The sequence below is a fragment of the Sinocyclocheilus grahami genome, unplaced genomic scaffold, assembly GCF_001515645.1.
Source record: "Sinocyclocheilus grahami isolate Dianchi unplaced genomic scaffold, SAMN03320097.WGS_v1.1 scaffold398.1, whole genome shotgun sequence".
Lineage (NCBI taxonomy): Eukaryota > Metazoa > Chordata > Actinopteri > Cypriniformes > Cyprinidae > Sinocyclocheilus > Sinocyclocheilus grahami.
This window is the reverse complement of record NW_015505577.1, coordinates 1,111,347-1,129,745: the sequence shown is the minus strand read 5'-3', so window position 1 is coordinate 1,129,745 and position 18,399 is coordinate 1,111,347. Positions and strand designations below refer to the sequence as shown.

The 18,399-nt window shown below is 40.1% G+C and overlaps 1 protein-coding gene across 3 annotated transcripts in view; it reads left to right on the top strand.

Annotated features, from left to right (window-relative positions):
* The first annotated feature begins 12,748 nt into the window (after window positions 1-12,748).
* Window positions 12,749-18,399, top strand: part of LOC107550443 (discs large homolog 1-like protein) — a 138,986-nt gene continuing 133,335 nt past the window's right edge. For all 3 annotated transcript variants that reach the window (XM_016231721.1, XM_016231719.1, XM_016231720.1), the window contains exons 1-2: window positions 12,749-13,442; window positions 13,823-13,954. In XM_016231721.1, the coding sequence (XP_016087207.1) occupies window positions 13,424-13,442; window positions 13,823-13,954 (151 nt within the window). In that variant the 5' untranslated portion in view covers window positions 12,749-13,423. The remainder of the gene's footprint in view (window positions 13,443-13,822; window positions 13,955-18,399) is intronic.

Genomic DNA, 18,399 nt, shown 5'->3' with positions numbered 1-18,399 from the left:
TTGTTTGTTGTTTGGTTGGGGGGGGGGGGGGGGGGGGGGGGGGTGAACTAACCCTTTAGGACAAACACACTGACAGCAAGCTTCCTATTAAAAGTGTTTACACTCTCACAGAAGGGCCACCCAACCTTATTGCCATTAGATCACATTACTGAAGTCACTCACAATGGCTCTGTTTGAGAAACAGGCCTGATGTTTCTCCTCACCATACTGTGCTTGGAGGCAATTCATGGGGGATTTTGATTATATATAAATTAGTTTAGATGAAAGCCAGGTCAGCTGAAGGGTTTTAGGAGGCTCTTGTGAGAGCCTCTAAAGGGTGTGTTGGTGCATATTGTGTTTGGGTGTGAGTGCGCATGCTTAAACAAATATGTGTGCAAGGCAACACAAGCTCTCACATATTTACACACACTCACATTCATACAATGCACTCATCCCTTAGTGCTCTCTCGGACAGAGGAAGCTATTGTACAGCCTGGTACATGGTTACCAAGACAAGACTGCCAAGGCGGCTCTGTGGTGCTGCTCTCTCTACTTTCTTTTACCCTTCCATTCACTCTTTCTCAACAGCAACCAGACACCAGGGCTCTCTGTGCCTTCCATTAGTAGAAACAGCCTTCTGACTGGTGCACATTCACTGGCTTTACTGGCACAAGGCCTCTTTTTCCCTATATGGGATGTGATCATAGTTGCGCAGATTGGGTCAACGCCCAAAGTACACTCTCACACTGAACATATATCTCTAAAACAGAGTTTCACACTAGTGGCTAGACTATATTCATTGAGCTCAGTGGAAAATAAAGTCTAAGACACAGAACAGACTTGCCACTGAAATGTGCCACCTTTATACCATAACCAATATATTTAAATACGTTTTTATTTTTAATTATTTTGTTATTACATCATTATTTTTGTTTTTAACATTTTAGAATAAAAAGTTCTCTCTCTTTTTTTTAAATATCATGAATAATTAATGAATAAATATAAGTTGCACCACATGACATTTCATAAAGCGCAAGCGCCGTTGACGCGCCCTGACGCGCTTTGATTTTGCGCATATAGTGAAGGACATCGCGTCGGGAGCTGACTATCAAAATAGCTACAAAAGTAAAAGCAGATAAGTTTGTATTCAAAGTTAAAAAGCAAACACACAAAAAAAATGTTTAATGTTTCAAATAAAGGATCTCAGATGTGAGTATCTTCTAAATCCTACTGCTGATTCTACATTACTGCTCTAACATAACACTTTTAATTTCAACTAACTAAAAATAACTTTTTTTCTGCTTAGTAGTCTTTCGCTTCCACTTGATTTGTGTGTGTGTGTGTGTGTGTGTATGTATGTATGTATAATATATATAAACTGTATATACTGTGTGTATATATATATATATATATATATATATATTAGGGATGCACCGATATGAAAATTTTGGCCGATACCGATAACCGATTATTCTTTATTTTTGAAAGCCGATAACCGATATGTTGGCCGATAAATCTATATCCAAATTGTTATATACTTTTTGAGAGCCTGATTACAAAAAAGGTCTCATCATTAAAAGCCACATCCCAAACACTTCAACATAAGCAGCCTAGTTTGAACGGTGTACGTTTTAAAAGGGATATATATCGTGTATCTCTTATATATATATATATATATATATATATATATATATATATATATCATATTTAAGGTAACAATGCAATACATAATATCATATTATTGGTATTAATATGACAATATCTGTAGTCAATATTGATTAAATTGGAGGGGGAAATCCTGCCCATACCCAGGCTAGGAAAATAATGATAAAAGCACTGATGTTAATCTACTGAAGTGGTATTCTGGAACTGTGAATAAATTGAATAAAACAGCAAAATAACAACAACAATAACATCATCAAACAAAAAAATAGATTATCTTAGATAAAGTTTGATTAATATGTACATACAGTGCCAGTCAAAAGTTTGGACCCATTACTATTTTTATGCTTTTGAGAGAAATTTCTTATGCTCATCAAGCCTGCATTTATTTGATCAAAAATACAGAAAAAAAACAATAATATTCAGCAAGGATGTGTTAAATAGATAAAAAGTGATAGTAAAGACATATTGTTATAAAAGATGTGTATATATATAAATTTTAAACAACTTCTTAATAATCAACAAATCCTGAAAAAAGTATCACAGGTTATAAAATAAACATTAAGCACTGTTTATAGTAAATCAGCATATTATAATGATTTATGTAGGATCATGTGGCACTGAAGACTGGAGTAATGGCTGATGAAAATTCAGCTTTGATCACAGAAATATATTTTAAAGGATAGTAAAATAGAAAACGTACTCGGTTACTAACATAACCTCGGTTCCCTGAGATACGGGAACGAGTATTGCATCTTGCTTAAGACGCATATGGGAAAAAAAGCCTTTTTTCTCCTGAACTGAAGCCTCTTCATTCACGGAGTGAAACTGCACGGCCATTGGTTTGTGCAGTGCTTAAAAAACTAACCAATGGCTCGGCAGCAGAGCTGCACGAGCCTATGGCGACGAAGCCCCGCCAAAGCCCGCCAGAATGGGCGGGGCATCTAGCTATATAAGCGGCCGCTCGCCACAGGATTCTCAGGTTTATTTCGACTGAAGCGACGACTGAGTCGGGCAGCTACATAGCACGGCAAGCAACGCAGTACGAGTGAAGTATCAAAAGGGAACGTACTCGGTTACTAACGTAACCTCAGTTCCCTGAGAAACGGGTTTAAGACGCATATGGGAACATAGTACAATCACGCCATGCTAATGTAGTGGAACGACTAAAGGTATAAACTTCCATAAGCAACCAATGCTCATAGAGAAGTCAACAATAACCCAAGGCTAAGACGGGCTGAGCGCTCTGGGTCACACCCGTAACTTTGACACCCAGGGGTCAAGAGCTAACAGGTGAAACAATGCCAGAGAAGGGCTCTCTGCCATATCTGTTTACGCAGCGCGTGCCACTTCAAGCGGAAAGGACCCTGGCCTGCAAGGCCGGGACTTCCAGGTTATAAAACCTTGCGAATGTGGATGGCGAGATGACCGCGCTATTTCTGCCCACCGATTGACCCTCGATAGGGGCATGAGAGGCTGCTATAGCCGCCACATAGACTTTGAGCTTTGATGGTGAACGACCCTTATCCAGCAGCTCTTGTAGAAATGACAACACCTCTGCCAATTCGGAAGTGAGGGGGTCTTTGCCACGGTTTAGACACCAAGCGGAGAAAAAAGACCACTTTAAGGCATAGAGGCGTCTCGTAGACGGAGCTCTAGCCTCCGAAATTGTATTTAAGACTCGCTCTGGGAGGCACAAAGGATCCCGTCGAGCGGCCAGAGGCGCAGGGCCCAAAGGTCGGGCCGAGGATGCCATAATGTCCCGTTCGCTTGAGAGAGGAGATCCTGTCTCAGTGGAACAGGCCAAGGGGCCGCTATCAGTAGCTGAGTCAGCTCCGATAGCCACAGCTGGTTCATCCAAAGGGGGGCCACCAGGAGAACCCTATGTTCTTGTTCCCTCACTCGCCTGATTACCTGTGGGATCAGAGCGATCGGGGGGAAAGCATCGAGAAGGAGGTTGGACCAATTGTGGGCCAACGCGTCCCTGTTCTTTGAGAAATAAATTGGGCAGTGAGAGTTGTCTTCTGAGGCAAAGAGGTCCACCTCGGCCTCGCCGAAGATCTTCCATATCTTCTGAACCGTCTGCGGATGGAGCGTCCACTCCCCTGAGGGGACATTGCTCCTTGATAACATGTCCGCTCCCTGGTTCAATTTGCCCGGTATATGCGCTGCCCTCAGTGAGCGCAGGTTGGGTTGAGCCCACTCTAAGAAGCGCTCTACCAGCATGAAAAGGCGCTTCGAAGAGAGGCCTCCCTGGCAATTTATGTAGGACACACTGTCGTGACAACTGTCCTTCTGTGAACCATCCCCATGGCCACGCCCTGTTCCATCCAACGGGAGTTCTTCCAGGGGGTCAGGGCCGATACACAGGCCTGACTCACCCTGATATGCAGGCGTCCGTGATGTCACGCATGGAATGGAACCCGTGGTTTCAACCAGCGCTGAAGGGGGCGCATACACAGCAGACCCAACTGTAGCACTGGAGATGCTGCTGCAATGAGGCCCAGCATCCTTTGAAACGCTTTGAGAGGGTGAGCAGTACCGATCTTGAAGGAGGTCGCCAGCCTCTGTATGGCCAGAGCTCGTTCTGGCGTGTCTACAGCTTTCATTTGGGCTGAGTAGAAAATTGTTCCCAGGTGCGAAATTCGCTGGCTGGGAAGCAACGAGCTCTTGGCAAAATTGACCCTGAGTCCCAGGCACTCCAGGTGGCTGAGGAGGAGGGTCCTGTGTGATATTAATTCTGCCACCGACTGGGCCAGAATGAGCCAGTCGTCGAGGTAATTGATCATACAGATTCCCATCTGTCTCAGAGGGAAAAGAGCCGCATCCATGCACTTTGTAAAAGTGTGGGGGGCCAGGGACAGCCTGAAGGGAAGGACCGTATATTGATAAGCCACTCCCTCGAAGGCGAATCTCAAGAATGGCCTGTGACGAGGGGCTATCTGGATGTGAAAGTATGCATCCTTCAGGTCCAGAGAAAAGAACCAGTCTCCCGAGAGAATTTGCGCGAGGATCTGTTTCAGTGTAATCATCCTGAACGACCTCTTCATGAGGGCGCGATTCAGGTATCGAGGATGGGTCGGAGGCCACCATCTCTCTTGGGGACGAGGAAGTAACGGCTGTAAAAGCCTGACTCGCTCTGGGCTGGAGGAACTTTTCCACGGCTCCTTTTGCCAGCAATTTCAGCGCCCTTGCTCTGCACTGAGGTGCGGCCCACGCGGCTGAAGCGAGGGGGTCTTCGAGCGAATTGGAGTGAATATCCTTGCTTTATTATCCCCATAACCCATCTCGACACTCCAGGGATGGCCTGCCAGGCCTCGGCCCACGTGACGAGGGGTTGAATTAACTCGGGTGACTGGCCGCACGGGGGCAGAACACTTATGAGTGATGGAAGAGGAAGTTTGCTCTCTTTTTGAAAATGTTTGTGAAAATGGCGAGCGGCTTCGGATCAGCTTGAGGACGTAGAGTCGTTGCTGAAGGAGAAGAAATGTGAGAATCCTGTGGCAAGCGCCCGCTTATATAGCCAGATGCCCCGCCCATTCTGGCGGGCTTTGGCGGGCTTCGTCGCCATAGGCTCGTGCAGCTCTGCTGCCGAGCCATTGGTTCGTTTTTTAAGCACTGCACGAACCAATGGCCGTGCAGTTTCACTGCGTGAATGAAGAGGCTTCATTTCAGGAGAAAAAAGGCTTTTTTCCCATGTGCATCTTAAGCAAGACCCAGTACGAGTGAAGTATCGAAAGGGAACCATTATTTTAAATTGTAATAATATTTCACAATATTAGTTTTCTTCCTGTATTTTTGATCAAATAAATCCAGGTTTGATGAGCATAAGAGACTTTATTCAAAAACATTAAAAATAGTAATGTGTCCAAACTTTTGTACTGTATAAGTAAAAATATGCAAAATTAAAAAAATTAAATGTTGTATAGACAAAAAGGTTAGGGATCATATTTATTTCAAATGGTTTTTGGGGGTGGGGGGCCACCAACATGAATATTGCCTAGGGCCTCCTAACGTCTAGAACTGGCCCTGATTATAGATGCATGCTGTGTTGATAGGTCACAGTGATGAATTTCCTGTCAGTAAAATATGGCAAATCCCTTCTGTAAAAAAAAAGCTGTTAGACAACTGACCCATAAACGTGATGGACAATGAAACTGATGTGCGAGAGTAAGCTAACGTACTGTGCCAGAAATTGATCTAATCTCTTACAATAGCTTTTTAATGCAGTCACTCAGTGTAACAGACCCAGTTAGAGCAGTTTTAAGAGCAAAATGTCTGATAATATGTGACAAACTAGTTTTTCTCTTCATAAATGTGTGCTCAGTGCACACTCTCACAAGGTTAGACATGTATAGATCTATGCATATTTAATTCACAAAAATCTGATTTAAGGCATTGTAGTTTATCTTATTTTTTTCACACGCATTTGACCTATTGTTGTGTTCTCTGTTATTCTGGGATTAATCACTGAGGTGAAAGAAGCTAATTCAAACAATTATCTGTCTGCTGCTGGGATTTGTTTAAATCAAGAGCGAAATCAAGTGTGTTCAGATTACACTGCAATAAAAGCAGGACTGTCACTCACAATAATAAATTGCTTCCCAATAAGACAAACATCTTAGGAAAATTTTATATGACTGTCTCATTTCCAACCATCTAAAGATGCCAACTGGCATATGTTCACATGAAACAATCAGCAATATGACATGCTTTTACTGTTCTCTCATTGAATTGAGTCACACCATTTATGAAGCATCATGACTGAGCTCCATTGAGAAAAAAATGACATTGGATTCATTGTGCTACTTCACAGTAACTAATACAAACCAAGAGCTTTTCTGAGAGAACAAGTTGCTGCTGTATATACAGCTTAGAATGTTTTTTTTTTCTATTTTAACCTATTTTTATGTTCCTGTAGACTAGACCCTAAAACTGCTATAATATATTGCATACTGAATTTCCAATTAGTAGTCTACTATTAATAAGCCTATATATTCATTTTATATAGACTTGTAATATTTAATATTTAATGTGTTGATGTTTTCAGTGAAGATGCCCTCTAGGGTAATTTCCTTCTACTTTTCTGTTATGTCTGTACTTGACAGTTTTATTTTCAGCCTTATGTTTAAGTTGGATCAATATATAATTAAAATCAGATGATAATGCTTTATCAATTATTTAAATAAACCCATATTAATTACTGCAGAATTTAGTATGTTTATACACCTTAAACAATTAGGCTTTATTCATTTTTTTCCCTACGCAAAAATATCCCAGTGCCACCAGTATGCAGATGTTAAGCTCTTATATGTTTAATGTTCTAGACTGCTTAGCAATGTAAGATCACTAATAAAAAAACCTTTGCTTTGAACTTATTGATAAACAAGACAAATACATTGTTTTTTTTAAAATAACCCTTTATTCATAAATGACACCATGTACCATGTAGTCTTCATATTTTCCGCATTTATTGTTTATGTATATTTTCTCAATTTTCAAGCACACCTGTGCCAAGCGGGACCTTTCTGCACAGTGAAGAAAGGTCCCACTTGGCACAACAACCCCTCTGCTTCAATTATTGTGCTTTGTTTTTGCAGACACTACTGCAGAATGTGTGCTACTGTCTCCCAAGTGCTCTGTTAGGCCTGCTTGGATGTTGATAAGACTTCTTGTCTTGTGTATTAATACTACTGTGGGTGATTACATTAACAGACTAATTTTATGATATAAGGTGGGATTTGTAGGGTGCCATCTGGCCATTCACAAACACTCTAAGCCCCTTCCCCTATCATCATGACATGACCAAGGGGCTGGAATAGATTACAAGAAAATCTCCCTTTACATACTGAATCAAACTACTACCAAACCATATGCAAGCAAAATATAGTATGGTATGACTCTTTTCTTATTAATAGAGTACAGACAACAGAAGTTAAAGGTGACCTACTATGCAAAAATCACTTTTATAAGGTGTTTGTTGTGTGGCCGCAGTGTATGAAAACAACCAGCCTATAATGGTGGGAACATCAGCAGGCTCCGCTGCTTCGGGAAGGCATGAAGCGATCTCTGCCACCTCGAAGGGAACATCAGCGGGCTCCGCCGCTTCGGGAAGGCCTGAAGTGAGCTCCACCGCCTTTACTACTACTTTAGTTAACATGAACAATACTAGACAGCATTTATTAATCTTAGGTAATGTTAATTTAAACATTTACTAATTCATTATTAAAATCAAAAGTTGTGCTTGTTAACATTAGCTCAGGCCTTTCTGAAGCAGCGGAGCCCGTTGATGTTCCCTCCGAGGCGGCGGAGGGAGGGATGGGGGGGTCAGGTCTGTGTGCTGGAGGGATATAAAACCCATATATATTTGTTTTATATGGGTTTTATATCCACCCTGATGCCATCGGATAAACAAAATTTGAACTGAATTAAGCTGAATGATGGCACTATTGTTTTCTATAGGGCTGCTTTACAGCAGAATCACATCTTGCTACATCATCACTGGGATTGAACTAAACTGAATCAACATTGAACTCACGCGAGCTGAATAACAACACTGCTGCCTTTTAGAACTGCTGATTGATTTACTTGAAACTCTTACTAATCTAAACTGACTTGAGCTAAATAATGGAACTACTGTCTTTTAGAGCTGCCAAATCTGAACTGACTCCATAGCTGAGTTTCCATAATCGATTCCGTTACTTCCTGTTTATCTCTGTGAAGCTGCTTTGATACAGTCTGTATTGTATAAAACATAATAAAAATAAAGGTGACTTGACTTGACATCCATTTTCCAAACCACTTGTCCTACAGGGTCATGAAGATGGTGGTGTGTCTCTGGCCATAGACAGGGTGTTATGCTTGCTGAATTCAGGGACAAAAGCGAGAGGATCCAAATGCAGATGAGTTTTACTGAAGTAATTAAAAGGAACCAGGATGACAGAAACCATGAACAGGGAAACAAACATGCAACAGCTAGTAAACAGACACAAGACTAGACCAAAAACCAGGGCAAACACAGGGGTTTAAATACTCAGGGTAACAAGGCAACAAGGGGGTGGAGCTAATGAATTGTCATGGGAACTAATGATGGTAACTAACAAGGCAGGTAGGTAAACAGGGACACAGAACACTGGAGGAGCACAGAAACACATTACAAAACAAGAGTCCTAAACACAAGACAGGGGAACACAGGCATGGATCGTGACACAGGGAAACACACTGGATGGATGCCAAGTCCATGACAGTAAGTTTTAAATATCATACAGTCCTATGCAAGTCCTGGCTGGAGTTTGCATGTTCTCCCCGTGTTGGCATGGGTTGCCTCCAGAAGCTCTGGATTTCTCCCACAATCCAAAGGCATGAAGGATAGGTGAACTGGAAGCAATATTCTGCTGTCAGTCCGAAGGTCTGACTACGCGAGACTAGGACTTTTATGGATCCTCGGATGAATGCTCTGGCATTAAAGGTGACCTATTATGCCCCTTTTTACAAGATGTAAAATAAATCTCTGATGTCCCCAGAGTGTGTATGTGAAATTTTAGCTCAAAATACCCTACAGATAATTTTTTATAGCTTGTTGAAATTGCCATTTTAGGGTATGAGCCAAACCGCGCTGTTTTTTGTTTTTGTCCCTTTAAATGAAAACGAGCTGGTGCTCCCGCCTCCCCTTTCAGAAGAGGGTGGAGTTTCTAGAGCTTGCGCACCGGCATCATGCCAGCAATAACAAAACACTCTCTCACGCACTGAAAATGTCAGAAACTGCTAGTAGCGGTGTTCACCCATATATGTTTGAACCGGTGTCGTGCTGAATTCTGCACCCTGCCAGATTATTTATGAATTACACAGACAGGGAGCACGGCGCTATAAAAACAACAACATAGCTGGTCTCATGGTGCCATCGTGTGCTAACACAAACTTTATAAGTCCCGAATATGATTATGAGCTAGACATATTCAAGCGGTTGATTTCACATTGCTTTCATATGCAATTTTTAACTACCACATTCCTATTCACGATCATTCTGGTAGCACGTGAAGGCAGCATCAGTGAAAACAGACAGACAATGGTAGTTTTAGCAACATTAGCCTTACAGAGTGCCAAGAAGCTCTTTCAGAAAGGCGATTTGGAAAACAAACGCGTGATATTTACTTCTTCTAGATGGCGTAAAGTTAGCTGGATCACGAACAGAACACCTAAAATGCTTGGGAGACATTCTTGTCAGTGCAGCAATGGCGGACTGTGTACAACTCGCTGTGAACTTGCTCAGGGTGGTTCTACGTTAAAACGGCAGTGTCTGTCAACATTCGTGGGTGGGGCCTGTGGCTAATGTGACGTCACATTAGCACCAATGCTAAAAATAGGCCATTGGGAGACACTGCTTATTATTTATGGGGATTAAAAAAAAAGGAGTGGGTGGATTTGTATCATTATAGGGTGGTTGTGTGTACACACACTGCCAACACACATTTATGTCCAAACACCTTGCAAAAGTGAATTTTGCATAATAGGTCCCCTTTAAATAATGATGTTTCAAAATTAGTCAATTTAAATCATATCCTGCATGTAGAATCACTAAATTTGACTTCTCTGGGAATCACAGCATAATCATCATTGGAAACGTCAAGTGTTGACATTATGACTGACATTTCTCATAGTGAGAGTACCTTTGATGTACTGAGACGCAGCACAAATGAAAGACAAGCTGTTACTCTGGATCGATCATGTCCTGGCATCTGACAGCCCACTGAAATTATGCCAGAGTATTATCTGTTCACAGGCTGGGATTTGTTTAATAGGCCATCATCACATTAAGAGAATAAAATCAAATTACATGCCATGCTGCTGTACAATTATCATAATACCAAAAAGATTGATTATAACAAAATGTGCAATACTGGTAATAATGACTTCAATGCAGCAACTGCAACAGCATCACATTATCATTAGTGGGGACAAAGCAAAAACAACGAAACAAAACAGTAACAAATGTTTACATAGATGCAGCACTAACTGCCCAGAGAAAATCCTACACCAATTTAATTTTATTTCCCTTGTTGTTGACAAAATTTCATGTCACTACGCTCACCAACACTGCTGCCAAAATCCTGATTTATGCCAAGATTAATTGTGAGCAATTTGTCCAGAGATGACAGCAAAAACAGCTGCTATAATCACTGTTCAGTATGAGAGAGCCAGACGGGATGGACATGTGCTGGGAAGCGCCAATGTCATATTGCTTACAGATCCACATTCTGTCACAGAGAATATGCCCAGTCTCAAATGGTAATACATGTTGATTACATTGACACAGTTCATTAATATTAAACTAAAACAACACATTTTAAACAAATGAAAGTATGAAAACTTCCACAAAAATTCCAGACTCCCAAAAACTCGTACACAATGCATGCACCTCGACTGATTCACCAAGACTGATATGCTGCTAAAGGCAAAATCTAAATAAATACTCAAAGCAAATCCTAAGTTCATAAGATACGATGCAAACCTGACTGCTCTGACTGCAAGGAGGAGGTAACCTCTTCAAGATCAGACAGGATCATTCATAAAACATGACCATCTAAAAATAAGATCCTCTGGGCCACTGCTTTGGTTGTTTGTTGTTAAATATTAGATTTGATCAATTTGAACCATTAAGCACTGATTCATTGAGTGTTTGTGGTGTCAGACAACTTTAATTGTGCGTTCTATGACTGAAAAACATTAATAAATGAAGAGTACAAGGGGATGTTTTTGTTTTAACCTGGTTTAGGTTATTTCACGGTTGAATTTTTTTTATGCATGCAGCATTTTGCAACAAATGCACATAAAATTACAGTATTTTATGACATTTTTTCTATTTCATGTTTTTTTCTATTTTATGACACTATTTATATATATATTTTGCAATAGCAACACCAAAATAATTATACCCGATAGGGTTGATCATTAAACCCCTGGATTAAAACAGAGAACTTTGTGCAGCCCCATCTCAAGATCAGGTTCTGTGTGGCTTTACATAATGTCCCCTCAGTTGAGCTTACACGTGAACAGCTACTACAACTTCTTGGCAGTGGATTGGTAAATCGAGGCCGGTGTAGTCATACTCGTAAACAGTGTTGGGGGTAACTCATTACAAGTAATGCGAGTTACGTAATCAGATTACTTTTTCAAGTAACTAGTAAAGTAATGCATTACTTTTTTAATTTACACGAAAATATCTGAGTTACTTTTTCAAAAATGTAATGCCAGTTACTTTGTTTTCCCATTTATTGACTGACAAGTCTCCTGTCCCCATATTGGAAGTGCAGAGTTATTGTGTGCGCTCTGTGAACATAATGTTACTGTAGTTCTAGACTAAATGGGAATGTGCATTAATTCATCCCACTCACAAAAAAAACAGATTTAGTATTCATCAAAATGAATTAAAACAGTGAAATGCAAACTCAGAATATGACGCAAACCTGCAATAATTAAATATGTTAAATAACACAAATGTATCTAATCCCATTTTATTAACCAATGTCTCTGCTGCTGACCTTTGATGATCCAGTTCAACCATACTAATAAGCAAAAATGACTTTAGAGAAACTAACAATTGTGCTTTGTTTTTTAATTGCTGAAGAGTGTTTCTTCTCTTGCGTTCTACGTGAATTTACTTTTGCTTCAGCCTGAGGTTTATTCATTACACTTTTTGGTGTGAAAGGGCTTTTATATTTGCTATAAATAGAACTTCTTATATTAAAAACTATCAAGCCCTGCTTATATTTAAAAAGTAACGCGAAAGTAACGCAAAAGTAATATAACGCATTACTTTCCATAAAAAGTAACGAAGTACCGTAGTTACTTTTTTTAGGGAGTAACGCAATATTGTAATGCATTACTTTTAAAAGTAACTTTCCCCAACACTGCCCGTGAATGTTTCATTTGGATTGAAAACACAGCCTAGGCATAGCAATGTTCAATCATAATGTGTCCCGCATGAATTTAAGAGCCTATATCCTCATATGGACCCTTGTTTATACCACTTGCCTGCTTGAGTCAGTGAGTCTCCTTTAAGATAGTGTCAAGTCTCACCTTCCCAACCCCGAGCTGAAAGGTAGCTCTGTCCCATGATTGGGCGGTCAAGGGTAGGGTCTATAATCACGTGACATTCTTCCAACCCTGGGACGCCATTTTGGAGGAAAGTTTGGAATTTCTGACACATAGGAAGAAAAAAAAAGAGGAGGAGATAACGAAAGAAGTTTGACGTTTAGCAAAACAATCCTCATTCTATCGAAGGCGAAGAAGAATGTAGCAAACTGCAGACGTGAGGATTTGAATCGCTTGTGTTCACACTGAGCCCTCGCAAGCGCACGGCAAGGGAGGTGTATATTTGCAGTTTGGGGAGTTTTTGGAAGCCCTGCAACTGGCGGCGACATATGTTCAGTTTTTCCCCTGCAGACGCGGAGCAGATTGGCGGTGGAGTCGTAGCGTCTGTGTGTCTTTTGAATGGAAGCGCATATGGCTGTCAGTGGAGTAAAGCTCAAATCTGTGGTGTCGCGCGACTGTCAGGTTGAAGAAGTGCGCTAAATCCAAGCGGCTCATTTTCATACCAGCCTGAACCGTCCCCATGTTTACCGGATAAACATTTTGAGTTTCATGCCAGCTGCGTCTGACTGACTCCTCAAAGACACTCTGGACGGACTCGTGTTGTTAGAGGAGCGTTTTATTATCGCGTGTATTGTCAAACTCCATCGCGAGCTCTGCCTGATTTGTTATCGTGCAAGAGCCCAAGCGAAACATGCCAGTGAGGAAAAAAGGTGAGATAAAAACGAGACAACTCTCATTAAAAATCGGATATACTTTTACACAGTCTGACATTGTAGTTGGTAACTCGCTGCTTTGTGGCTTTACTTAACAGACTGTAAAATATTAAGATATTGTCGAGCTTTATCGCCAAGGTAACTGAATATAAACTCTACAGTTGTTTGTAAATAAGGACTGTCATATGTTTTGCCCAGTCACCACCAATTAGGTTTTAAAACGTACAGTAAAGTCATTTAACGTTGTGTCTTACTTAGGCTTTATTCACTCATGACGGCAATCTTACAGACGAGTTTTAATTATTTCGCGTTTTACTGTCTGCTGTAGTATCGTGCAATTAAGTCATTCATGAAAACTTTATGTCTGCCCTGTATAGATGCACAGAGGGCTCTGTTACTGCTGGAGGAATACCGGTCAAAACTCAGTAACACTGAAGACAGACAGCTGAGAAACTCCATCCAGAGAGTCATTGACATCTTCCAGAGTAACCTCTTCCAGGCGCTTATAGGTACTACAATGTGTCATTCAGCACTGCCCTAGTAATAATGAAAGTACTGTGTCATGCTGTGAGAGCTACTAGCCTATTTATCACCATGGGTTGCATGAAATAAATCTATCTATTGAAAGTACTGTGTCATGCTGTATGAGCTACTATTTATCACCATGGGTTGCATGAAATCTATCTATCTTTTTTACATATAAGGAGACACAAGACAGGTGACTAAACTTTGTTTTGAGCACTGTAGGAATTAATCAGTATCTGTTTTTCATTCATGGGGTGTTCATATTCAGCCTGTGGAGGTTGTTACACTTTCCCTCCAAAAGTTTGGTGGGTGCTTGTCATTGCATGGAGGTGTCGAGTAGTAAAAGTCAATCAGGGGTATGTGTTTCTCAAGCTATACTGGCATTTACTGACCATTGCCTCCGTTTTCAGAGGGGTGAGAACTTACTGACATGTAGGTGGCTATGATACAAAAGCATTTAACTTAGTTTCTTGACCTTAACTGCTTTCCTGTCTATTCATATATTGTCTAAAGAGTACCTATAGCACTGTGCTGTGAATGGTATATTTGAACTTAATACTTTGAAGCAGTGTTCATATATATATATTTTTATTATAAACTATTATCTAAAATGTTATTTCCGAATGTTCTTGTATAAAGATATCTGCATTGTTTTATCTTGTAGTTTTGTTTGAGGAGCCGCAGTACAGTGCTTCTTAGTTGTCTTAGGCCAGCCATTGCAAACTAGGCAAGGAAGGCAACCACGAGGAATGCTGAACAGCCTGTTAGAGTTTCTCAGGGGTCTGACTGGCCGTGTGCCAGTGACTCCCTGTGTTTGACCCTCAAGGTGTGGAGGCTTCCTGTTATAATTTCATCCTCTGCTTCCTATTCTTTAGAAAAAAAAAACATGGAAGTTTTTGCTTGAGTGGCTGGAAGTAAAGAGTATTAGTTAATGCGTTCTTAGTTACTTGTTTTAGATTTGTCTACTGAAATGGTCACATGTTTTAGGACAAAGGCTGGTAAGCTTCCTCTTTGTGAATGTATTTCTCTAATGTGTCTTGCTTCAGTTTTAAAAGCCAACTCTGTTTGTAAAAAGCAGAAAAACTTAGTAATAGATGGGGGATCATAACAGACATTTTAATTGCATATCACAAGACCACAAGCTGTAAATATTTGCTTCCATTGTCCAGGCCGAAGAGCTACACCGTAATGTTATTTGTGTGTCAGCACTGTTCTGTATCTCAGAAAACCATCTTACTCTAAGCTGCCATGATGAATCTTTGTGCTCAGCATTGCTAAGTTCATACACCATACATGTGTAATCACCTTCATGCATAGCGTCATTCATGTTTACACAATTGCATGCAGATATCCCTCTTCTCATATATGTTCCGCATGCACGTGTTCTTAAGAGTGCCGCCAATGAAGAATGTATTGGAGTGAGGGTTTCCAGTTTGACTTTTCTTCAGATATGTATTCTAAAGGACAAACAAAATGTAATCTGTCTGTTGACATGATTACCCTAGTCCTAATCCGTAGCCTGATGATTTACAATGGTTTTTCTGAGAGAGCATCACTGCAGACTAGGGCTGCACGATAAATCGAAATGGAATCGAGATCGCGATTCGACAGAAGCTGCGATTGTCGTGCATATCTTTCAGTGAAGCACGGTTCTGTGATCAGCAGTAAATCTCCATCCAAAGGCCAGAGGGCGCTCTCGCGCTGAAACTCCAAATATGCCTCGCAGAAGAAGCCCAGAAAATGCCTATGGCTGCAGCTGAATAAACGGAAGATTCAACTGCTTTCATTGATTCAACGTGACTAATAAACACACGACTACGGCGATATATGGTTTATCTGAGTTCTTATTATTATAATTTTCATTAAAATAAAGTATATTTATAATGCAATGCCTTTATCACTGCTTAAAAACTATGAAATATGTTGCGTGCCTTATTCTGTGTAAGAAGCCACATCATCTCACAGAAGGATTTATTTCAAACACTCGACTGACGTTATGAAGTGTGTTTGGAGTAAAAATATGTTATTAAATGTGGTATTTTCACATGCTTTCAGATGGAGCAGCATTTACTTCACAGAGCCGTAGTTCACTGAGAAGCTATGCAAACAGCTGTCATTATCGCGAACGATTTCTTCAATTTCATAATCGCACAATATAATCGTCTGCGAATATATATATATTTTTTGCGTAACTTGTCAGTGAACTACGGCTATGTGTAGTAAATTCTGCTCCTGCTGATTACAGAACTGGCTTTTTTAACAAAATGCGCATGACAATCGCATTCGATTAATCGTGCAGCCCTACTGCAGACTCAGTGCATGTATCTTAATGATTAGAGCCTTAAGATCCCTCCCTGGACACCAGAGAAGAAGAGTTAACCAGAGCAGGGCAGGTCTCCTCCTGCATGCAAAATGTGGGTCACAAGATCCTAGTTAATTGTTTTGAAAATGAGACTCAAAGTAGGGGTACGATTAAATGACATTATCTAAAGTAGATAATGGCCAGGTTTTATTCACACACAGAAGAACCTTTTTTAAAAAGCTCTTAGTGCTTCATAAAGAGCCGGAATGGTGAATTTGATATCACAAAGGCAGGCCAATATCTTTTCCTAATCTTTATTCAAAGGTCCTCTCTGAAACGGAGTATGTAATGGATTAAAATCGCTTCTTCAAGTAGATAGGAAGCATCTCTTAAAGCACATTGTAATCACTTTGGCGAGCATCAAGCCAGCTAAAAAATAAAAATAAAAGTATAAAATAATATCAACTGAGCAATATTATATTTTTAAATGATTTCCTCATGTGGCTGATTGTGGTCCTGCAAATAATTGTAATTTCTGAAGTCGATCATCATAATAATTTTTTTAATTATCTACAGAAAGCATTAGCATTCCAAAGTCTCTAAATGAGCCATCAGATAATGAAGACGTGTCAGAGTTAAAGAGACCCGGCATTCTCTGTGAACTAAGGAAATTCTATCCTGTGGCTGCAGAGGTCTGTTAATCAGACATCAATACAGCACTCTGTTTAAGGACTGCCTTACCACAGATCTCATTTCAGAGGGAGAAAAGTGAACATGAGACTCAGAGAAACCTGGGAATCAGCTGATAGTTACGCCTCTGTTTTGACTGGCTCAACAGAGAGGGCTCATCTCTGTTGAATTATAAGTCGTCTCCGCTATGGAATATAGCAAATGAAGTTTAGGTCTTTTGATTTTTACATTTTTTTTTGTTTTATGTTAAACTTTAGTTGTGAAACATCACAAAGAGTTCAAGTGTCTGGGTCTCAAACATACAACATCTCTATCAGATTTATTTATCATGGTTCCATTGATCAGTGTGGACTTAATTATAAATAACTAAAATTACATTTACATTACATTTAGTCGTTTAGCAGACGCTTTTATCCAAAGCGACTTACAAATGAGGACAAAGCAATCAAAATCAACAAGAGAGCAATGATATACAAGTGCTATAACAAGTCTCTGTTGGCTTAACGCAGTACATGTAGCAAGGTTTTTTTTGTGTTTTTTTTTTATTGCATAATAAATCAAATGAAAATAGATAGAATTGGTGGGTTTTTGTTAAATGTGAGCCAAGATCATCACAATTAAAAGAACCAAAGACTTAAACCACTTCAGTCTGTGTGCATTGAATTTATTTAATACACGAGTTTCACAATTTGAGTTGAATTACTGAAATAAATAAAAACTTTTCCACGACATTCTAATTTATTGAGATGCACCTGTATAGTAGTTTTCAGGTACAGAAATTGTATAATTAAGTGTGAAATAACACCGCATAGTGTTCACTGTATGAATTAAATTTAGATTAATCTTTGTTATAGCCGTTTTGTTGTTTTGTTAACATTAGCGACATATTCAGCAGCATGTATTTATAGGCTGCTGTCCCTTTAAAACGGACTGCACGGATCCAGCATAATGATACACATCCGATTTCTTTCTCAGCTGTTTCCATTCATTTAAAACATAACCGACTGCGTTTACGAAAATGATCGTCGAGACGGGTACTATTGACATAATTCTTTGTGTATGTGTCTGTTCAAACATGAGGAGATGCGAAAGACGAATCAACTCTGTGTTCGCGCACTGTCTGAAACGCGTCTCTCTCTCTCTCTGTGTGTGTGTGCGCGTGCGCGTAGAACTGAAGAGATGCTGCGCGAGATGCGGCTTGTGCGCGCGCTTCAGGTGTGAGTCAGACCGCAAGACGAGACGGCAAAGAGTTGTTTTCTGCAACTTATTGCACTTAACTCTTTTTAACATCAAGCAATTCTCTGCTATGTGTGTCGAACTAAAACTTTGACCTTTTGCAACGTTTTGATTTAAGTTGCCTATTATTAAAATTATTCAGATATCGCACGCCCTTGCCATATGCATATTGCGATATTTACATTTGTGATATTTCGATAT